General features: G+C 35.8%; 1 protein-coding gene across 2 annotated transcripts in view; it reads right to left on the bottom strand.

The window, feature by feature from the left end:
* The window catches only part of KDM4C (lysine demethylase 4C), a 266,679-nt gene that overhangs the window by 21,127 nt on the left and 220,737 nt on the right, over positions 1-24,815 (bottom strand). For both annotated transcript variants that reach the window (XM_067315328.1, XM_067315330.1), the window contains 2 exons: positions 10,138-10,323; positions 3,181-3,351 (listed from right to left, as the gene is read on the bottom strand). In XM_067315328.1, the coding sequence (XP_067171429.1) occupies positions 3,181-3,351; positions 10,138-10,323 (357 nt within the window). The remainder of the gene's footprint in view (positions 1-3,180; positions 3,352-10,137; positions 10,324-24,815) is intronic.

The raw sequence follows: 24,815 nt of genomic DNA, 5'->3' as shown, positions 1-24,815 counted from the left end.
AAGTACACTCATTGCTGTTCACCTAATTTGCTGAGCAATCAGATGGTGAAACCTTGACAGCAAAGAATTCTATGTGAACTGGTTATTGGAGAACCAGAGTACTTACTGGGGCAAGTGGGAATGTCCATTCCTGCTGCAACATCTCTGCTAGGACTATTACCTAGTTTAGCAAGTTCCTTCACGTGCGCTCACCTCTCCTGCAATCAGACCTTCTTGCAGACTTACTCTTATGCTAACTCCACAATCTTTTTTCTTCCTTTCTTCCTTAAAATAAATATAATTTGGTGAGACCTTTCTCACCCCCCACCAGACCTCCCTTTCTAGGATTGGCTAGAATTTTAATGAGGTAATGTGGGAACAGCTGCATCCTTAGTTCTAATGACTTTTTTTTTTTTTTTTTTTTTTAACTATACTCACTGTTAAGGCACTTTTGACAGATACAATACATGGAGAAAGATACATACAAATACATAGAAAACCCCTATCTAAACAAATCCGGCCCAGCATATTGACATCTAGAAAACTGCCAAGCTGTTCCAGTGGAGATACGTCTGTCAGGTATCAAAAAACAAAAAAAAAAAACCAAAACCCTAGCAACCGTGGGAAGCCCTCCCCAACCGAGCAGTGTAAAGAGCAGTGCAGCATCTGTTAGCTGACACCTGGCCCGCTGGGTCCGCCTGGTGCTGAGACCCGGTGTGCGTGACAGGCTCCAGAGCATTACCGCATAATCCTTCAAGAAGGGGCAAGTGGCACTCATACGTGCTGTTGTTGGTAGCGCTTACTGAGGATGGCAGCACATGCACTCCTCACTTGCACGTCCGTATGGTTAAACCAACTGTTAAGGCTGCCATCCCATCTCCTTATAGATTTGACATGCTATCCTCCCCATTGCAGTCTTTCTGCGACATATGGAGAGGGTTATCCTGCAGTTTTGTGTAGCAGAAAACTGCATGCATATACTTTTTGGCACCTTCTCACACCTGTAGCATGGAAGGCTGACTGGTTAGTACATCACCAAGCTAACTAATGGTTTTAAACATTGTAATTCAGGAGTGATTTTTCTAAAAAATTCTGACATGGTAGAAATAAGATAGAGCACCCAAACAATTACTTGAAATAAAAAAGAAACTAGAATATAGCTACACCTATTTGGCAAATCCTGATCTATTTAGCAAATGCTAACACAAATCAAGAAAAATATATACAAGAAGAGAACAATGTATACTCTGCTTTGGTAGTTATTGAATACTTACATGCACACAGACTTTCATGAAGGAGACTGAAATTTACCTGCTCCCTATTTTCCTCCTTAAAAATAAATCACTGTGTCTGAACACTGAAATAGCGGTCTACTATGAGCTGAGCTGAAATTATGTAGTGGATTCAACACATACTGGAAAAGCAGAAGGCTCCTGCTATCTTTGTGAGCTAGTCGAAAAGTGAAAACAGATTAGAGAAATAAATTCTTCAATAGGCAGCAACATTGCTTTCACACCAGATTTGATGAATAAGTCCTCCCAGCGGCACTAACACCTGATACGCACATTGCATGGATTAGCAAGTTTTAGTCCAGGCAGAAGAAAAAACAGGTTTTTTTTCCTTCCAATAACTGCTGCAGGTATATTATCTAATGAAAACACAACAAGATTTCTCTAAGGAATGTGAAATTCGTTTGGTGTTTCCATCAAACAATTATATGTTGTTCATCCACTATCTGAGAAGCACTGAGGCATATCCAGGCCTGATTACATTTCTTCCTAGCTCCAGATCAGACTACCCCACTAGAGTGGCAAGCAGTTTCTCATCTCTGCCATACCAGATCCTTGATGCAGGCATACACAAGAGAGGGGTTTCTAATAACAATACAGCCACATTTGCTTAATATCTTGATGATCCTAAATCAAAATGCCTTTGATCATTAATGGAGCCTTTCAGAGTATTTCAAATTAAAGGATAAATTTTCAAAGACATGAAACAGGGATTTGCTGCCTGTCTTCTGTTAACATCAGTGGGAGGTAAACAGCTAAATTCCCGTAGGCTGCTTTGAAATGCACCCCCTCAAATGCCATATTTTCAAAAGGCATCAGACTTTTCAATAACTAAGAAGCTTCCAAGAACAACAGTATCATTTCCACTGATGCTATCTGACAGTCAACGCTACTTCCATGAAAACATTAGGCCTGCAGAAAACAGAACAGCTCAAAGACATCTTTACAGGACAGGAACATTGAGCCTTGTTGGGGCTGCATCCCTTGAACTGCTAAGCATACGCCCTCACGTAGACCCGACTCTCCCTCTACATCCAGCACAGGCCACAGCGCGAAGTGAAAAGCAGTCTGGCAACAAACGGCGCTTTTGCATACTGGTGTTAGCCTCCTGGAGGCTGTAACTCATTATTTAGTAGGAGGTACACCAAAAAAATCAGTTCTGCACAAAGAAGCCTCGCGACCACAGGAACATGAAGGTAAACAAGGATTAGAGTCATATGGTGACACAGATGTCAAACAGCATCTGATGAACACAATGAAGGTTACTCTCCAATCTATTCATTGTAAATACAGAAGGAAACAGAATCTTTCCCAATTGTCTGCAAATTCTGTTCATGTCTCTCTAAGTACACAATGTGTTCTTTAACAATTCTGAAAAACATGGCAGTTTATATAAGTGCATAAGGGAAATCAAAATCTCAAATGCTTTTTGGAAATGCAATAAACTACACATTCTTCTCCCTGATGGTTTTTATCATTAATAATGTAATCTTACAAACTAAACATCAGAAGGTGTAAACAAGTTGTTAGAACGGATTCTTGAGAGCTATTCTTCCCATTACAGCAGAATTTTTCAATTCAGCAAGGAATTTTTACAAGTTATCTCTACGAGACAGATAAGGATATATGGAATTCCCACTCTCACATCCTTTATTAAATACATATTTCTTATTTAATTAAAAGACTTTGTAAGATTAGTTTTGATTCATTTGGTCAAATGGCAGAGACTAATTAGAACAACCAAGGTTTGGAAGCCCATTAGAAAATAATCATTCTCAGCAGTGAAAGCAGCAAACATGAACGGAATATTAAGGCATTATCTGCTCTAAAGGTCAAAAGAAATATTTCAAAAGGTTCCATCTGTTTAATTTTCCAAAAAACAGAAATAACAGGTATCTGAGAAAGTACTTACTACAATGTCTTCAGGAAAAGTATCCCGACTGAAAGAGCCATCATCAAACATGACTTCATAGAAAACTTGAGATGTGACTCCTATGACTCTGCAACTGTAGTATCGTGTATTCCTGTGTTTCGTGATGACTGTCTGCCCAACTGTAATGGCCTTCTCACAGGCTTTAGTTCTCTTGAAAAAAATAAGAATTTAAAAGTAATTTAAAAATACCAGTTTGCTCATCAGAAATTTATCACTGTTAAAACCGAACTGATGAGAATTCCCCACTTAATACAAAAACTTCAAAGGCAAAATTACTCGTTATAACCACGATCACAAAAGTTTATATGACACACAAAGCTTTTGCATTTTGTGAGAAAACAAACAGCATCCATAGAATAACAAATTACAGCATTCAAAAATATTTTTGCAACTGATCCCTTCTAACCTTGCAGTAGGGCAAGAATACTTAAACAACTATCAGTATTTGTACATCTTATTTGTTGTGCTGGAAGATATAACATATGGCAAGCCTAGACAATGCTATGAAACCATTTTGAAAGGTGTATTTTTTAAGTACTGTATTTCTGTATGATTCTTCATAATTGCTTAATATTTTGGTGAGTTGGATGAAATAATTAAATGCATATCCAGTTCTCACCAGAGCTGTCTACATCGGTGTATCTGAGTAACTTCTTAACCAATACTGTGCAGAACATTTGCTTTAAAACTTCAGACAGCATTGATCACTCTCCATCACTTATTTATGTAGCTCATCAGTAACAATAATTTTCATTTTTCACTTTGAATTCACTAGAGCTAGTTAAGTCACTCAGAAGTGTAGCAGGGTTGTCAAACTATGCAAAAATTCTACGCCAATAACTGCTTGACAGTTTCTATATATAACAGAATTGAACCTTGTAAGTCAGCAAATGCTAAGCTCACATGATGGAAAGAGATGTACACATCAGCTCCCAGCTGATGTATCCCCATGAACCTCCTACTTAAAGAACAAGCTTCTTCACCAGGAAAAATAAACTCGAGAGCTTCTTATCCTAAAAAAACAAGGAAAACACTTCTCTCCTACAAGTTTGGCAGTCTGTTCATTACTTCACACAAGTCCATTTGCTTACACAAAAGTAAATCTTATTGTGACTTTGGCTACAGCTGGACATTTGAACTTTTCTAACAATGGAAGACACTAAGACAAGGAGCAGTTGAGATGGTATGCCTTTATTAAAGTATTTTTGATTAGAAATATTTGTGTAGAAAGCATGAAAATATTTTATGGCATATGCTAAAGCAGTTACTCAATTTTCTACTGCTGTTTCTCAAATCTTTCAAGGCAGTGAAGTCTTCAATCAGTGAAATAATCTAAAAAAGTGTCCGTGAAAAATCTGGAAAATGATACAACTACAGAATTTTTAGCACTACTATCAAAGGAAAACTAAGGGCAGCATCAATTCTTTTTGTTAGACTCCAAACATTAATAGGAATGTCAATATTTTTGAGAAAAAATAACCAAACTTGAACACTCCTGTTTAGTTCAGGTCACCTCAGACAGTAAAACTCCATTATGTTTCTAAAGCATTTCCAATTTTACCTACAAACAATGTTATGATCATACTAATAAACTATTTAATCATTTACCTGTATAATAAAATTATTATTTATGTAGTTATGTAATTAATTCTGCCACTTGGTGTAACTACAGAGATGTAAAAGGAGGAAAAAACAGTTTACTGGCATAAGTATTACAGGAGTGACTATACTGCTATGTCAACTAGCACTTTTTATCCAATCTTGAAATATATATAAACATCAAAGTGTTAATTTACCAATCAATTCTCAAGTTTAGTCATCAGTTATTTGGGGGAGGGGGGAACAGAAGTAAACTGGAGAGTATTAACTGAATTACCTGTATGAGATAATAGAAGTTTGTGATTATAGTACAGAAGTCCAAGAAATATCTGTATTAAAATTTTTAAAATGTTTTTAAAGTCTGAAGATGGTACTCTATATAAGCAAAATATAATATTTTAAAAGACAATACAGGCTCAGTTAATGATAAAATATTCAGAGAAGAAATGCCATAGCTCATCAGAACAAATAATAAAAATCAAAAATGCATCCTAGTTCAAGGAGAAGGAGTTTATTTTTCAGTATGCTATCTTGGTAGGATTCTTGATTTATTTCACAGAAAAAATATTGACAAGCCTCTATAACTGATTGTATGTCCCAGAAAACATTTCCTGTCAGAAAATCCTAAGAATTTATTGATGTTAAGAATGTCATTTTTGATCAGAAAGGACAGTTGTTATGCAAGGGAATCTATCAGATTAAAGAAACAGCTGTGGTAGTTACCAGATTATTGAGGAAGCTGTGGTTTAAAAAGCATGATTTTCTCTAAAACTACCTAAGCCAAGGATGAACTAAGATAGCAGCAGAAATACAGAAAACAACGACACAGAGGAAAAAAAGTTAACCTCTTCTTCTGTGTGCAAACTTCAAAAAGATAAGAGAGAAAATTACTTTCTCCCTCATTTTCTGTATGGCAGGACACACAAAAATCTTGTTAAATAAAATATATAAACTATACATATATAAACATATAATAGATAAATATCTTGGAGTATACATATATATATATAAAAACATCTGGAAATGTTCCCAGACTACAATTTTTAATGGAGGATCCTCAAAATTCTAAGACTGATTTGATATGGAAACATAACTCTCATTTCATCATTTTAAGCTTACTCCCCAGAACTGTAATTTGGGCATGGACATGATGCATGACATTTCAAAAATATGCCAGTTCATGATTTTTGAATACTATGCCCTTCCAACAAGGCATGCCTCTAGACTCTCTAAAATGCAAAGGGGCTGGCAGCAGTTAGCAGGCAGGTGCATACTATGACAATACATCACTCATGTATCCAAAAGAAAAAGCATCTATAGCTTGACAGCGTCCCTTCATTCCCTGTGTGCCTATGGAGGTAAGAACTGGCCCATAGTTGCAGCAGATCATCCGGGAAAACAAAACCCATTTGACCACTTAAAATAGTTCAAAACCCAGCAACAGGGAGTTTTTGCAATTCCTGTCCCAAATGTCCCTTCTTAAGACAGTCAGTCTTGCCAAATGCACATCATGAGGGCTGCCTAGACGGCCTTTTCTGATCACAGTTTCCAAATGAAACTTCACCCATGAGTTTGCTTGCCTCCAGCTGACTTCCTCCAGCCCTCAGTGCTAGCTTTGCTAATCTTATCATATCAGTGTTTGGGGTTTTTTTCCTCTTAGCTGTTTGTACAGTTGCATAAAACTTCTTTTGTTTCATTTCTTTGTTTATGAGAGAGATTTTTATTATCAAAATGAAACCCATCTGGAGCACCTAAACTCAGCCATAGTTCCAAATGTTCTAGCAATTCAACAACAAAAAGATCTGAGGATATTTTTCATGCCCAGGGATAAACCTGGTCAAAGAAGAAAAACGAAAAAACTTTGACCACTGTAAGATCTGCAGGTAGCAATGCATAGCACCTTCCTTGCATAATGACACTATAATTTACATAAAGAAAATAATATAGCATATGAAAGGAATAACCAAAGCCATTCTGAGTAAAACTTTTCTGCTAGCAAAATTCTGTGTTACTTCTGGAGCTGTACCTTTGGTAAATACAAGACTTAGATTTGAGTGTGGACATCAAAAACGCATATTTTGAAAAGTCATCTCAATATTTAAAAATTAAAATTCATAATATTTGTATATTTACTTTATTTGTCAGCACTATATGGATGCAGGGATTATGCTTTCCTTCCGCTTTTCTTTATGATGATTTATCATCAGAAGACCTACCAATATTTACCATGGTTGACATTAAAAATGTACTTTAGGAAGAAATAATGTAGACAACTCAGAAAGAATCTGACCCTCAGTCAAAAAGATATATGAAAGAATATTGATAAATAATTTGGACACAATTTTCTTGAGATCACAGCAACAAATAATTTGGACACAAACCCCACCTCAGCATTGCAATAAGCCATTATCCTGAGGTGAAGAGATACACTAACACCAGTAATAATGCATATTTATCACAGCACATAGTTAGCTTTCTGGTTGAACAACCTGCTTGATTTACATATTACAATACTACTATAGATAACTGTAACAGCCCAGAAGCCATCCTTTGGTTGGTGAGTTTTGTCTTGTTTTGTTTTTTTCTAACTTGAGGAAAGTAGAAATCAAAGATATTCACTGAGAATTCAGGCATAATATCTAGAGGCTATATTAAGGAAACACCAGACAACTATAATTTTGTTTCCTTGAAATGAAGGAAAAATAATAATATCCTTACTTTATGTATAACTTTTTGAACTCCTAAACACCAGAAGAGATTTGTTCTTGCTGACAAGACAATCTAATTGATTCCCATAAAAATTTGAAAAATGAGTACAATATTTCAATCTGCAGGATGATACTGTTCTGCTTTCGAGCAAGAAATTTAAAACAATGGACAAACAAAAAAAAGTTAATTATAAGTGAGAAGCACTGCTCTGCCTAATGGTGAAGAGCAATGTAATTTCTGCATCAAAGGCTAACTAATAGTCAGGAAAAGTATAAAAAGAAAACCAATGGTGAAAAAACTTCCAAAGGCCTAAAGATGTGAAATAGATTAATTATCCAAAAGAAAAAGTATAAACGCAATCATATATAAATATATGGCAATCTCCTTTGTCTCAGGATTAAGTTCAGAATTTCACAGAAAAAGGTTCTTTAACAGCATGCCTGATCCTTCCAAGTTTTGACCCAATGAAAAAACACACTTTCTCTTCTGTACTTCTGATTTTGATCTGAGCCACATGAAATAAGCTAATCAAACAGCTTTTTCAAAAAGGTTGGTGCCAAGTTTCAAGAAAGGCCTGATAGAGTCTCATTCTTAACTGAGCTACCTTGCTCATGTTTCACACAACCACTTCATAAGCAATTATGCAAAACCCTTTTTCTCCATACTTTTTTTCTTTGAAAATACAAAATTCAGATCAAGAAAATCACTGGGAGAAAGAAAACAACTTTGTGGGAGTCCCTCTTACCTTATTAGTGTTGTATTGTTCTAGATGAATATTCATTTTGTTTCTTAGCATACAAAATAACAGCTATTTAATAACCGTTTTTACTATTTCAGGGAAAATGAATACTTAGAAAGTTAAATGGTAAGTAGTAATATCAGCACAGTTTTAAATTAGAATGGAAGCATAAATTCTGCTCAAACTGGCTTTCATAATATTTTGTAGGCATTATTAATAATAACTAATATTTATACAGAAGGGCCAGAAAAGACCTCTGTTTAGAACAGGGGTACCACTAGGTTAGATACTGTAAAAACACAGAAGAGACAATCCATAACTTTATCACATTTACCACTTAGTATCACAAAAGAAAATACAAGGAAAAATATAATATAATTTGTTTGACTGCACAAGGGGACTCCAGCATCCGAGTCAGATGTATATTACAGGAAGTTCAAAGAATTAAGGACCAGTGGCAGCAGTGCATAGAGTCGGTATAGCAGAAAGTCCTATTTGATCCAGGAACAGCTTCCCAAGCTAATGATGAAAATCTCACTACTTGAAGTATGGAAACTTATCTGGAACCAATGTTAGAAAATATCTGGACAGAACAGTCCTGTTCTTACTGGCAATGAACTTAACCCAGTAATTTTAGCTAAGACAGACACGAAAATTATCTGAAAAGTTGCCTGTACAGATAGTGTTTCAAATTTGTTTTGAAACCAAACTAGTTTTCACAAAAAATGTATGAAAATAGTACGAAAATAGTAAATTCATACAGAAGTTTACTGGTTTCATACAATTATTATTAATTAATTATTTTATTTTGAAAAGCGAAAATCTTTAAAAGGCAAAACTGTTCTGGGGAAGTTTTGAAAAGAACACACAATTTGTCTGCCTTGTTTTTTCAGAACTACCAGCAGATTGAACACTGAGGGCTGACCGATTACTCTAGTTGCAAGGCACTACATTTTATTATACTCAGAAGAAAATCTTACCCTTTAATAGTCTTGTCTCTAAGACCAAGAATTCACTGACAACCTCTTAAAAGAAAGACATACATTATACAGACTTTCATTAGCACTGCTACATGGGTTTACTCTTTCATTTTTAATGTACAAAGGAGATAAAAAATTTATTCAAATATAGAGTTCTCAACTTGAAAAAGGTGAGAAACTGTTGTCTGAAGTATCTAATAGTAATTTCCTTATTAAGACTATACTAAGTAGCAGTCATTCTAGTTGTACATTGCTGGGAAACAACTAAAATTCGATTTTAAAAGCCCAAGAAAAATGGCAAAAATTTAAGAAGTAACTGAGATAATAACAAATGGTGGAATAAAAGACATCAAAACCTACAAAACAATAATGACTAATTCTGTATGTGTCTCTTCTAAAATTAAAGGTTCCTCCTCAGCACAGACTAGAAAATAAGAGGACACAGCAATAACGGGAATTTTCATGACATACCAGTGTTACTTTGCCAGATGATAGAATAATTATAATAGGATATTTGCAAGATACTGTTTAGAAGCAGGACAAAGGACTTACATATACACCATATCCTTTATCTCACAGTATCTGTGCATATTTGCAAGATACTGTGAGCTGATATTTGTAATACACTCCAAGTTAACAAAACAGAGAATTCAATGACTTGTTATGGCAGCCAAAACAATACATTCAGCAATGACTCTAAGGGAAGAATGTGCTAGGCATATCAAATACCATTTCTCCCAGGTAATGGGATAAGAAAAAAATCTTTGAGATACAATAGTTTTGCTATGTAGGGAGATATGATAGATGAAGCTATTATATGCGATGTGAGTCCCTTCTCCCATTTTCTCTAGAAACATATTTTAATTCTTCAGTTCCATTTTTCAGTAAATAAGGACACAAATTCCTTACCACATTTTGGTTGATCTTGTGCCTGAAACACGTGATGTAGACAACATATGGCCAGTCATCGGGTTCCATAAGTACTCCTGCAGCATGGGCACAGGTAACATGGAAGGAGGCTGGACAGCGTCCATATGAACACTGAATGCAGGCGCCTGAAATTTTCTTAATTCTCTGTCTGCAGAAAATGCATTTCTGTAGAAGCAAAACAAAACAGAATATTTACAATACTACTACAACTCAGTTGACTTCTGCAAGCATCTCAAGGGCTGCAAAGTTATTCGCGCTTTACCACTTATACTATACCTTGCAATCTGCATGGGAAAAGAACAAGCATTTATGAATTATATGATAATTTTGTAATATTGATTTATAGATAGCATTTTTGCCTTTTTATGTAAACATAAAGACTATCTGTTTTGTTGCTATAATAAGAAAACTGATACATAAAAGATTATTTAGTAGTTTAATTTCAAATTCCGTATACTGTTTTGAAAATTAACCTGTGCCTCCTAAAATGGGTAAATTGAAAAACCTACACATAATTCTGCAAAAAATAACAGCAGAACTAAAAAATAAAGAGAATCACAGAACCATAGGGCTAGGCAGGACTTCCAGATACCACTTAATCTCACCCTCTCCTTGAGGCTGGACTAGAGGTACACCTAGACTGGCTCTGGCAGATGGCTGTCTAACCTTTCCTTTACAGTCTTCCATGAAAGAGTTTCCACAATATCCTCAGACAACCTATTACCTGGAGTTAGAAATGTTTTCTTACTATCAAACCTTCGCATAGTTATGCAACTGAAGGCTGTTCCCATGCCCCTTTTCATTTTTTCCACTCTGTTTTTCATTGGTTGTGTATTTATATAATGGTGATTGAGTAGGCCATATTCCCCCACTTTGTTTATGAAAATGTCATATCAAAAGCCTTACCAATGTCAAGCCATACCACATTTATTCCTTCTCCCAAAGTGGAGAACATGACAAAATGCTGTTGGTGTTTTGTGTTCTTGTGATTAAGGTTTCTTACTGGCTCCATCACACGGCTTTCATAAGCAGGTGGCCCATATGAAACAACTGAAGGGACTTAAGCCAGGTTAGCTAAGTGGGTGAAATAGGCTCCACCACACTAGAAAAATCAAAGTGCAAGAAGACTGGTATTGTGCCACCAGAAGAAATCGACATGCTATCCTGGACAATTACTTTAGTATTTTGTATTGACAACTGAATTATATCACACGTGGGAATTATTTTCTGTTTACTCTCATCATGGCTAACAAAACTGTAAATGTCACCAAGCATCATAAAATCATCTGAGCTATTCTAAAATTCAGCCACAATATTTTGCTTAATGATGTGACAAGAGTGAATTCCACAACTTGAAATGATACTGTTGCAGTAGTGATTCCTTCCATTTGTTCTAAATTTGCTAGTCACTAATTTTGTTAAACATCCTCTTGTCTGCCTACTCTGAGAACAGGAGTAAAAATAACTTCCATTTATTTTCACTGTAAGATTAGTAATTCAAAGTATTTCAAATTAACACACACCAAATTCCCTTTCCAGAATACCAGAGTATTTATGTTACCGTTAAATTCTCAGCAGCTCGTTTCCTTCATATTCTAAAGGAAATCTGCAGAAACTGCACTGTAGCACTGAGTACTTACTTAGTTTCAGTGGCTTCTGATGTTGAGTTTATGACCAAAATAATGTTTTTTGCAAGTGCTAGCCCTGTCAAGCTCATCAGAATCAGAAAGTCATGCAGCGTTCTAGCTCATGTATCATTTTGAGTACTAAAAGCTCTGCAGGTCAAATTCTGCCTTCGTATCCAACCTGTGAAAGCCCATGGCCTGTTTGCACAAGGAGAAACAAGAGTACCATTTGGAGCTGAGTTAAACATCTTACTGATCATTCGCTAATAGGGCCAGAACCTTGCCCAGTCTCCTGTAGCTGCATTAGGTCTGCAAGACTAGTAGGAGGTAAAGATGATTTCAGCATCAAAAGAAAAGTTCAATATTTCACTGATATGCTGACATCACATTGTGTTTATGCCCATATGCATGAAGCCATTTTCAGACAGGTCAAGCAACTGTTTTCTGAGAGAGCTTAAGGATTTTTAAATATACATCCATATATATATGTTTACAGAAATTCAGAGCCCAGTAAACCAATTCCAGAAGGAGAACACAGATGAAATCTACTATATGTAATATCCAGAGATTGAATTCAGTTAAACACATTTTGAGTGCTTATTCAGATTACTGTGATTGAGTAATACCTTAAGCAAAGAAGAAAAGAATATAGCATGAAACATATATGAGGTTAACAAATCAGGATTTTCCTTAACCTTGTCTCAAAAACAGCTGGGTGTTTTGACTGAAACATTCCAACAAGTGCAGTTCAAATAAAATGCAGAGAATGGGCAATAAGACAAAAATGGTAAAGTGTGGCTAAACTAGCACTAACTTAAGACAGTATCTTACAGCAGAAAATGGTGCTGTCTTTAATTATGGGCTGCACTTGTTCCAGGAACCAAAGAAGCAAGCATACGCTGGAAGTGATGATGCAGGTGTACCTCAGCTTTTTAACGATTGTCCCAAACCTAGGCATGCATTTTGAAAAATGCATGTACTCACAAAAAAGCTTATGTATAAGCAAATGCCCAGCTTGCATAACCATACCAAGCAGCATGTCCCCATTCAAAGATATGAGAAAAAGCTCCTTTGTCTTTGAAAATATAAGTCAAAGTTATTTAATTTCCCATATTTGATTAACAAAAAGCAGAACAGAGAAAACTATAGAAATCTATTCTGCATAGTGTTAACTCCTAGTAGTAAACTGCACAGTGCTATTTCTGACACATGCTGATAATTATTTCCCTACCAAGCTTCTTGTTGATAATGTATTTCTTCTACTCATATATGGGCTTTAATGCATGGTGAAGTTAAGTGTTTTTTTCACCTTCTTCTCCCATGCTAATATTATTTTGTTAGTCTATATACATGGTATGTGAATGCTGTTATTCCATATTTCTAAAGAATAGTACAGATAAAGCAGAACAAAACTGAAACTGTTTTAAAAAAATATTTCAGAGAAAAACAATCAAAGTAAGAGAAGGAAAAGAATGCAAAGACTGAGGTTTCACTCTCTCTCTCCCCTTGCCCGAAGTTTGAATTTTGCAAGTTTGTGAAATGAAAGTGTTATACAAAATGGAAATGATCTTGAGCTGACCTTGCAGAGGACAGAATCTAAACATTTCTCTGTCAGGGCTAACTTCGTGTTTAGCTATGCAAACTTGCTACTTGTGAAATTAACAAGCTGGACATAGTACACATACATTTACTGAAATACACTCAAGCTAATTCAATATCCAACTGATATCCAACTTCCGTACCCTGAAACTAAAGCTGCTCCTACCAGGTAAAGCAAATTCAAAATCCTAGATAGCTACAAAGAATCTCATTATGATTTAATGCTTGCTAGATATTAGCATAAAGCAGAGACAATGGGGGAAGTGGCTGAGAATCAATCTTAATCAGAAATTGAGATGCAAAATGAATTGGGGAATAAATAAAATTGTTTATATAACTGGAGATTAAGAATATAGGACAGAACCATGCACTGCAATTTTCTAGATGGTGAAATGACCTCTCTTTGCCCCCAAAATGAAAAATATTCTGCTGCAAATGGATTTCATAATCATGGAATAGCTCTTTAATATTAATAGATTGCAAATACACAAACAGAGTGGATTTTAAAGAATGACTCTGAGAAGAGGAAACTGGATGCCAACATTTCGCAGAAGTAAGCCCACTGATAGCTTTCATAATGATTTTTATGCAATCTTACATAAACAATTTGGTATTGCTTCCCTCAAAGAGAGTAATACTTACAAAACAAAATTCTAGTCCCTAACAGGAGCATGATCTAAACACAGGAAGAGTGCTTTCTGAGGCAAGGATTTACAAAAATAAACAAAAGCTGATGGTTGTAGCAGAAAGTAGGGGCTGGATTTTGAGAAATAATTTGGAGTATTGATTTCTCTCAAAAGTATTTCTGTAACTTAGCAAGAAGAACACCTTATGTGAAGAAGCTCACTGTAGTAAAACATTAAATCAAAAAAAGACGATCTTTGAAGGGAGCCTATAAAAATTATTAAAATTTAATTTCTGAAAGTCACTAAAATGTGACCCATAAGATCTCCTCCTCAACTGTTCCAGATGGCTATAAACCACCAGTTAGTAACTCAACTGTATATCCTCATCCTCTTTCATATATTTCGCATTTTCTGGCCTTTTAGGCCTCATCAGAAACAAACACTAAGACAGAGACACCATTGTAAAGTTTAGGAAATTAATGAAAAATAAAGGTTAGCTATTTCTTTTCCTAACATCTGATCCTACAGCACCTCTGTGTCTGGTAATTCATCTACTTTGCTCCAGAATTTATATTAACAGATATGCAATATGGCTGTCATGCATGATCACACTCTAGATACGACATGTTGACCCTACTGTAACCAAGAGTAAAATATCCATAGATTTTTACAACGAAAGATTTCATGGAGGATATTACAAGGAGGAGCTTCACCATCTTATCAGCTGTTATAACTCGAGACATACAGTGTTAAAATGCACAGTGATACTAATCCTTTCTTTCTCCAATCCAAACGCATAACATGGATTAGAAATGAGAAAAGATTATAGTCTAGTCAACTGCAAGGGGTGGTAACAAGGAACCAGCACAAAGATTTTTCAGCAGTGCACAACATTATCAGAAGATACACACTATGAAGACATTTTGACACATTATCTACAGGCCAGCGAGCACATGTTGTCTGCACAACCATCTTTCAGAATACAAAGTCAGCACTTAATTTCGGCAGAGAGCATAGTGTGTTTCTATGGAAACGAGCTCATGACTTTTTTCTTTTTCTGTTTCCTTTTACCCCTGATTAATTTAAAACATGTTGAATATTACAGCTATGAAATTGATGGAACTCAGAAAATTTAAAGAAAAGGGGTTTCTTAGATCATCGTATGCTCCACTTCTTTGCTCAACGTGTTGAGACAATTATATAAAATTATCCAAGAAAGCTGTTAGGTAAAGCCTCAAAAGACCATTTTGTATCCCTCTGGCTATTAAAACACAACGAGCATCTGAGGGGAAGACACAAAACAAAACAATGATTGAAGAAAATGACTTACAATTTCCTTTTACTCAGTAAAGTCTGCCTATAGCAAGTTAAAGACAGCAGACATTATCCAGAAGTAGGTGAAATTCTGTTAACCATACATTCTAGCAGGGAAGTAAACATAACGCTTATGCATCAGTAGCAACTAAAAAGAATTATTTTATTTTCCAATAACTCTGAAGTAATGTATTTTGGGTCTACTCTGAGTGAACACAAAAGCTGGGTATGACTTGCAATTCAAGACTTTGAAACTACATTGTTTAATTTTGAATTAAATACCAAAAGAACTTGAAATGGCTCCAAATATACATATATGTTTAATAGAGGTGATAAAATATTAGCATGACTAACCAATATTATGTATAAAAATAGCATGCAACTGCTATTTCAATGGAGCTGCTAAGGTACCAATATCACTGTACTTCATAGGAAATAAAAGACAAATATACAGTGCAGAGTTAAACAAAACTTAGCTCTTCTGAAGCACAGATGTGTATGACTGTAATGAAAAAAGTCCTTACACTGCAGGTTAAATGAGAAAGAAAAACAAACAATGAAAAAACCACTTGGCAAATAAGTTCCTATTAAAAAAAGGTGCCTGGAAATGTTTATGTTCTTGTGATGCACTATATGTTATCTGCTTAACTGGAAAAAGGTGAGAGCACTGTGAGGAAAAAGGAAGAAAAATAAGACCCTATCAAAACTCCAACTGTTGCTTATACAGTGCTATTTACCACCACAATACCTATGAGCATGCCATATCTAGGGAAGTAAATTTCTGGGTATTTATTTTCAGTATTCTTGAAGTCCTCAATATTTGTAATAGGTTTCCGCACCAAGGACTGCAGTTAAGTCCCTACTACCATTTTTTTTCAGGTTACAGCCATACCATTAAGATTCTCTACTGCCAGAGATATCCAGTAAGTACATGAGATGTTTGTAATCCTAACCTAGAGATCTATAAAAGCTTTGATAAAAATGCACATATCTCTACTTTCTCTTCAAATAGGCTAATTATCAACAAATATCAAAAGGAAGATATGGATGGCAAATCATCAATAACACTTAAAAAGCAGAATCACTACATTTACAATGTATTTGTTGCTAGTGCATAGTCTTTGAACACTAGAATACCACCTTCTTCCCTCCAGATTGATGTGTACCAAGTGATACCCTGAGAATTTAGTCATTCTAACCGCTTCTTTTGCCTACTTCCTATCTACTTTCCTTTTTCTGTTTTCCTCTATACTTTTACAAATGCATTTTTATTACAGGACAAAACAAATATTTTCACCAGACAATGCCTGTGGCTCTGAAATGTTGCATCTCTTCTTTTGTTTTTTCCTAATATTTTTCACACTTTAGTGTCCACATTACATTGTATAAGCAATCAAAATTACCTTAAAAAGTGAAATTTTAAAGAAGCATCATGCCCATATCCTGTGCATCTTTCAGGCATCCTGAGACGAAAGGGAAGTAGTGATTTACACTGCTGTTGGAAGGGCAGTTTTCTAGGAAGAAAAATACAGGAGGTTCAAAAGAATCTCCTTTTCATTTTCCTCCAGGAGGAAAGCATATTTATTAGAACTTTGTTTCTGATTTGCACAGACCAGCAGGGCTAGATTTGGCATTTACGCAAAGGCTGAAAAACAGACAACCTGTGAAAGACCAGTTTGGCTGAGACGGTTACGAGGCATCAATTCACTGCCCTGCTGCTGCAGCCTCCACCAGATATGGTGGTTAGGGCAGTTATAATTTAGGAGCCCTCTTTCCAGCAGGTTTCTGTAGAGATTAGCGCTTAACCCAAGTACATACTGCAGAGACAAAACAACAATGGAAAAGGAGAGCTAAATTATTTTTACAGAACCACAGAATAACCTAGGTTGGAGGAAACCTCCAGAGGTCATCTACTCCAGCTCTTGCCTAAGTAGACCTAAATCAGATCATGTTGCTCAAGGCCTGTCCAACTGAGTCTTGAACACCTCCAGGTATGGAGACCCTACTAGTTCTCTGGGCACCTATCCAGTGTTTGACCACTCTCATGGTAAAAAGAAACCCTTTCTTTACATGTTCTTTACACGTGAACTTCTCATGTTCTCACTTGCATCCTTTGCTTCTTATCCTTCTGTTGGGCACCTCTAGAAAATGTCTAGCTCCATCTTCTCCATATCTGTGCAAATACCAATAAGGTCCTCCTGAAGCTGCATCTTCTCCAAGCTGAACAGACCCTGCTTCCTCAGCCTCTCCACATACCTTCTGTTCGCCAGTCCCTGACCACCTCGGTGGCTCTTCACTGAACTCACTCCAGTGTTCCAGTATCTTTCTTGTAATGGGGAGACCACATATGGTGCCAAATAAAGAGGAAGGATCACTTCCCTGGATTACCAGCTACAGTCTACAAATAAAGCCCATGATGCAGTTGGCTTTCTTTGCTACAAGGGCACACTGCTGGCTCATGTTCAACTTGTTTTCAACCATGATACCCCGGTCTTTCTTTGCAAAGCTGATTCCTAGCCTTCTTCTGTGCTGGAACATTACTGTCAAGATAAATTCTAATGACAGACTGTGGATTACTCAGGTTTCAAAAAAGACAGAACATCAACAAAAACAGAGAGTGAGTACAGAAAGTAAAAATTTAGAAGAGACATCTAGAATTTGCAAACTCTGATACAAAGTCCTTAGCAGACAACTAATAAATAACTTCTAGGGATGGCATGGCCATTTCAGGCTTCACTCCTTCATAAGCTGGCTTTTAATGCAAAGCACTGCTCAGAAAATGGATATCATTATTTATACTTAATAGAGAAGAGGTCACTGTTTCCGCATAGTTTATAATAATTGCTTTATAATACTTCATATGAATACATACAAACACACAGACACACAATTTAACATTTTAATAAGAGAGAAGTTAAAATTAGAACACTGAGCAGCAGCATTGAAAGGATTATATTCTTAGCAATATCCTGCAAGCAATTTACTGCAATGAAAAAAATGCAAAGAAAAGTCTTTATCAAAATCAAGGTACCTACATCTCGTATCCCGTAAACCCTCCATCCTTCTGAGAATGGCTAGTCTGTAAGCTATAAGCTAAGAAGATATATTTCCCAAAAATATGTTAATTTAAAATTAAACATATACTCAAGACACAATCATGCAGTATTTAAAACATGCATGTTCAAATATTTAGAAACAAGAATCAAACAGAAACCTCTAATGACAATACAAGAACACATATCAAAATTTCATCTACCTGCTAGCACAACAGTAATGTGCTGCTTTGTGTCTTAAAGGATTAGGAAATGGGAATGAACCTCAGTACATGACCAAGAAGAGGTTACGGTCAATTATGTAGGTGAACACACTCTGCCTCTGGGAAGGAAAATACTATGCTTGGGAAGTACACTGAATGGGGACACAGCTGCTTGTCAACTTATTCTCTTTTGAAAGGACACTATTGTGGACAGAATACACTAATAGAAAAGAGGGATAAGTAAAGCAGTTCAGTGAGGTTATGCAACTAGCCAGGAACCACCTGGCACTCCAACAGTAATTTGAGCAAGTGTGCTATTTCCAGGTGCTAACAATAACATCTATGAAAGTGAATAAGTCAAACCTGGAAAAAATGGGCTATTCCCAATACGGAGGGTTTTTTTTTTTCTTTTGTTTTTAATTTTGGGAAGATGCAAGGCACACAATTTAAAAACACTCTGCATCATGGTCTCACTGAAAGATTTTGTTCAGTTTTGGAAAGCTTAGAGAAATGCTTAGCTTACAGAGAAAAGATTATTTGTGCAGCTTTCAGCCAAACCCAAAATCTATTTTTCAGCAGAGCTGATCTTAACATTACACCTCACCAGATAATTATGTCATTTGAACAGGCAAAGGTGATAAGGCAGTATAGAACAGCTATGACATTCTCTAAAGATATACTAAAATGCATTAAGTATAAAAAGTTTAAAAAATTTCACAGTCCAAAATGAATCAGCTTGTAGTATCTCAGAAACAGTCATTTCTAAACCCTTCCCTCATTTCTAACTCCTGAAGTAACTTCACTGAGTAAGTATTTAGAATAATCTGATCCAACCGCAGAACAGGGTGAAGAGTGCCTTCAAGTTGTTAGCCATTACAAAAATTTGCCAAACCATTGCCCCCTCTTAAACTGAAACATATTTACAATCAATTTGCTATTTCAAATGGTTCTTGGAAAAATGATGAAACAAAAAATAAAATTATAACATGTTTAAAACAAGTTGTTTTCCTCCATCTTTTACTTCCCCCTATTGCTTTCCCTCAAAAGATCAAAAATTATAAGAACAATACCATGGTCTGGTAGACAAATGACCTTCCGCTTCAAGAAATCTCATAAAGTATCATCTTTCTTGCATAAACTCGAAAGTATGTGGATGTCAGCACAGTTGTGAAGAGTTCCAAGTTTGCCATGGAAACAACATTCTTATTTCAAAATAATACAACTGCTCGCTGTGGACTATTGGCATGAAAGCTCCCAATCCAAGCTCATTGACAGCTTGTGGAGTGGACAGATGAGGCATGGAAAATATTTTAAATTAGTTCATTTATCTTGCTGAGACATGGGAAGAGACTGAGAATTTTTCATGTTTATAGAAAAAAGCAAAGAAAGAGAGAGAGAGAGAAAGGAAAGGGGGAAAAGGAGGGGGAAGGGAAAGAAGGAAAAGGAAGAAAGGGAAAAGGGGGAAAGAGAGGAAAGGGGAAGAAGGGTGAAAAGAGGGAAAGAGGGAAGAAAGAAAGGAAAAAGGGAAGGGGGGAAATGGGAAAAGGGGGGAAAGGGAAAAAGGTAAAGGGGGAAGGGGGAGGAAGAAACAAGAAGGGGGAAATGGTGAAGGGGGAACAGGAAAAGGGAAAAAGGGGGGAAGGGGAAAAGTGGGGAGAAAGGGGAAAGAGAAGGGGGAAGGCAGATGGCATCTTTTTATATAAATTACTTCAGTTAAGCTAAATTTCACAAAGTATATTTTTATTCATTAGAAAACACGTACTCCTTTCTGATGTAAGATCTTAAAAAGAAAGAAAAAGGTTAATGTTAGCTAAATAAACATGTGTTTAACTGGTTTTGATTTTGTCTTCATAGTTTTCAGAAAATAAGCAATATTTTTTGTACCCCATTAAATGCAGGCAGATTTAAATTATTTTCTCCAAAGGACTCAGATTAAAGGAAATTTTTCAAACATGAGGCATAATTTTCATCATATACCTCACACGTTATACCACACAACTCCGAGATGATGAATACAATAGATCAAGTACCTAGTAAATGCAAAGTGTCTTATTGCCATGGATTTTATTGGAGCCCAAGTTAAAGTAAGGAAGATGACTCAAAGGATAGAGTAATGTACTGCAAGTCGGAAGACCAGTTCCATTCCTGAGTTTCCACTGGGTCCTAAGAATATGATTCTGACAAACAGAGATAGCATTCCTCCACTTTCAAAATAATCTTCTTTGAACTTAGGGCATCCTGTGGTTATATATGGAAAGACAGCTTAGTAGTGCACGAAACCCACTGAGGACTTAGCATACCTTACAAGTACACATTAAACTTCAAGGGCATGTCACTTTTGTGACATGACTGAAATCATGTCACAAAACATGGCATATATAGGAAGTTACACTAGAATATAGGCAGAAATGCATAGCTTTTACATTGGAATAGTGAACAATGACAGATAAAAATTTGCATGTGCAAACATTATAAAGACCTGTAATGGAACACATGGTTATGTTTTGTACAGCTCTTATTTCCTATATGCAGCTCATATTTTGCTGCATACTGAAACATATATATTTAATTTTTATATCTAATTTATTCAGTATGACTTTCTCTTCTCCCAGCTTTTCTGGCACAGTGATTAGGCTTGAAGGAGGTTAGACTTTTCCTCACGTCTTTGACATTTTTCATTTTCTAATTTCCCACTCTGGGGAAAGCTTCACCTCCTTGATGGACATGTAATTGATTTGTTTAGTGTTAGTGTTTAGCAAGGACTGCTACCAAAGGGCAAGACGTATGCTCTACCACTGTGATGTCCAGTCTAATAAAAGCATATCATAAAAAGAAAACAGAAAAAGTCTGTTTTTCCTGTTTAGGGTGTGGAATGGCCCTCCCTGTCAGTCCACCTGGACGCATTTAGCATACAAACTATTCTTTTCAGTTTTAAAATAACCTTTTCAGAACAGTCAGTCTCTGCTGTCTGCCTCCCTACTGTTCGGCCCTGGAATGCACCATTTCTCACTGTAAATGGAATTTCTTAGCTTATGAAGCCTCAAACAGGGCCTGGTTCCTTTTTGTCCACAGTATGATTTTGAAAGCTTCTTTTCTTCTGTTTTTGTACCATGGACATTTTTTTTTTAGAGTGGGAGTCATTCACAGAGAATAAACAGCTAACTACAGATTTAATTTTAAAAACTTTTTAATCTTCCTACCAACCAGTTTATCAGCAATGATATGCAGAAAAGTATCAACATAAGCCCAATATTTAAAAAGTCAGAGGAAAAGAAGAATGTCTAGCATACAGTTTGACTTTTGATACCAATTTTCAAGACAACTTTATGACTAGTTAGACTTTTGGAAGATGTTCTTTCTCTCCACACAGTGCATCCAAGTCTTGTGTTAATGGACCATTAAAAGATGCTTCATTGTGTCTTAATGGCATAATACATTACAAAAGTCAGGTGAAGGAAGGAATTACACCTTTCATTCTAAGACATGTCATACAAAAGGCCATAGCTGATATTTCCAGAAAGAAGAATAACAACAATTTGCTAATACTGCACTGCCAAATAATCAGTGAATTTTTGAAAACTTGTCTTTCATAGAAATGACTTCTTAAAGCTTGTCCACAATAAAGTTAAACCATTTATTAAATTATAGTCTAACTTGAAGCTTTTGACATTGATTCCAACATGTCATTCATAGGTCTAAGCATCTTGCTAAATTATTACAGCAGAAGAATAATAATATTTAAAAGCACAAATGTGTTGCTTTAGTTCCTAAATACCTTTTTTAATGACCCAGTTCATCTATGCATGATCTCTAAAAATTTCTAGAAAACTCAGGTAGGAACTGAATCAGCACACAAAAGATTACATTAGGACTAATAAGCCCCTGTGATTTCTGTAAGCTGAGGCACATATGGTACAGATCCTTCCATACAGCACGTACAGACAGCACCCTGCCTTCTTCTGAGACACCTCTCCATAACCTGAAATTTCACAGAAAGAGGAAACATTGAGCATCTGTGGCCCAAAGAAAAAAAAACCACTGGAAGGAAATGTTGAGGGAATATCTCTGATTCTTTGGAATTCCTATGGATCACTCAGGTCTGCAGATGACATAACCATTATTTTCCCTCTCCATACTAACGGGGCAGTCATAAATCTCCATGTGGATGGTTCACCCTTCATTTATAATCTCATTACAAATGGCCACTTCAACAGTGAGGAAGCCATATTAGTAAATGACACTTTAAAACAATTGTTCATTTTTTTAAATATCTTTTTACAGAAGTATTTCTAACAGACCAAAGAAAAGAAGTTGGACAAAGGCAAGAGGACAGACTTCATGTTGTATTTCAGGTTCAAAGGATATTTTACCACCTTCACTACTTTGCTTAAAAAAAATCATTTTTTACTTTTTGTTAATAACTAGTTTTTAAGGTTTTAGGGAGTCTTCTCACAGAAACAAATAGTAGAAGAGCACCCTAAGTTCTTAAGTTATTTATCAGTAAGTCAGAAAAAGGCTAAGATTATAAACAATTCAAAAGGAAAAAGAAGAATGTGTTTCCCCCTAAAGTGAACTTTTAAAAACTTTTATTCTATTCATCTCCATTCCATCTTTAAAGCTCTGGTAGTAATCTTATTTTCCGTGCTGCAAATTCTCAGTAAAAGTGGAAACCATTCCCTCTACATCTTTTTGCCCTGGGGGTAACTGGATCTAAAGCACTGTATGATCTGGAGCTAAGAATGAATGACAACTATGTGCTGATGAGTTTAGCTATCAGCGGTCAGGCAACATCTGGTTTGAACAAAATTCCTTTATTGAAAAATTTTTGCGTAGTCCTAGGAAGTGCATTCTGGGATTGTGGTAATGCACTGGACAAAAAGAACCGAGTTCTGGAGAACTAACACAGCATGAAAACTTCTGTTGCCACGGCTGTCACCACATCCCCTCTGCCAAAAGCATGACCAGTCGGACTACTCCATGAGACTTTACGAGAATGGACTGTATCAGTTTGATTAGCTGCATTTTATTGCACTGAAAAGGGACAAACTAAAAGGGTGCTTCCCCACATACTACTTATATATGACACCAGCTACTTATCTATGATTTGTCCACAACAGGCATATTCAATTATACTGTGTTGCTGTGAAGTAAGGAGATGAATTTCTTTTAGATTTGTCCAATTTTTTGCAAAAGTTTAGTAATCCCACCTTAGCAGTATTGGTACCTATTAGGATTTGGTGTCAACATTCAAAACTCTGATACTCTTTTTTTAATTTCAAGCTACCCTATAAACACACATGTTTTAGCAAGCTTTAATACTATCTTTTACATCTAACAACAATCCTTCCCTGATACTACAGTGCACTTCGCACAATAAACTGACAGAGTTTGCAAATGAGTTCCAGAGACTCATTAGCTTCCTTCATTTTGTTTAACACATTCCTGAAAGAACTCATTTAAGGTCACAATGTTTGAAGTGATCATTTCCAGAGAAGTTTCTTGACTATTTTTTATCTGAAATGTACTGTTTTCATTAACTGAGTTCATCTCATTTTCTATCTTTTTCACTCTATTTATCTACAAGCACAGACCTAACACCTTTTTAACCCAGAGAGGAACTTTGCTTTCACTGGGGATTCCTCTTTTGGCCATTACTGTTCCATTAACTATCAAGAGCAATAAGAAGAAAATTTGTAATCCTGTTCTTTCAAATGAATGGCCTTCATGTTTTGTAAGATGCACAAAAACCTCACAAGTATGAGTTGAAGAAACAGTGAAGACCTAAGCGAAGCATATCTAAAAACTCTTTAATTCAAAATATGTGATATTTTCAATGTCACATGATCACATTTTTAAATAAGCTAAACATCCTATCATTTATCCATACAATATACTATAAATATATGCACATATGTGAAGAAATCCTTTATCAATCCTTTATTTAAAAGCTAACAACTTGAGAAATTTCCTTCCCCTTAGCTGTATTTTTCCTAACTGAATTTCCATTGATTCCTTCAAATATACTCCTAAACCCCTGAAAAAGATGCTAGGATGCAGAACAGCCATTTCTCCTGCTAGAATATATGAGAAAATACTGTAAGAAAAAAATTATAAGTTACTGGAAGCTGTTTACTCAATGACTGCTAAAGTGGTTGTAAATATCTAACCAGGTTATCGTCATTTAAACTTGTATACCATATAGTAACCAAAAGAAAACAAGAAACACCTTTTTGGTAT

Source organism: Apteryx mantelli, chromosome Z (genome assembly GCF_036417845.1).
Source record: "Apteryx mantelli isolate bAptMan1 chromosome Z, bAptMan1.hap1, whole genome shotgun sequence".
Taxonomy (NCBI): domain Eukaryota; kingdom Metazoa; phylum Chordata; class Aves; order Apterygiformes; family Apterygidae; genus Apteryx; species Apteryx mantelli.
The sequence above is the reverse complement of the archived record's forward strand: the minus strand, read 5'-3'. Positions and strand labels throughout refer to the sequence as shown.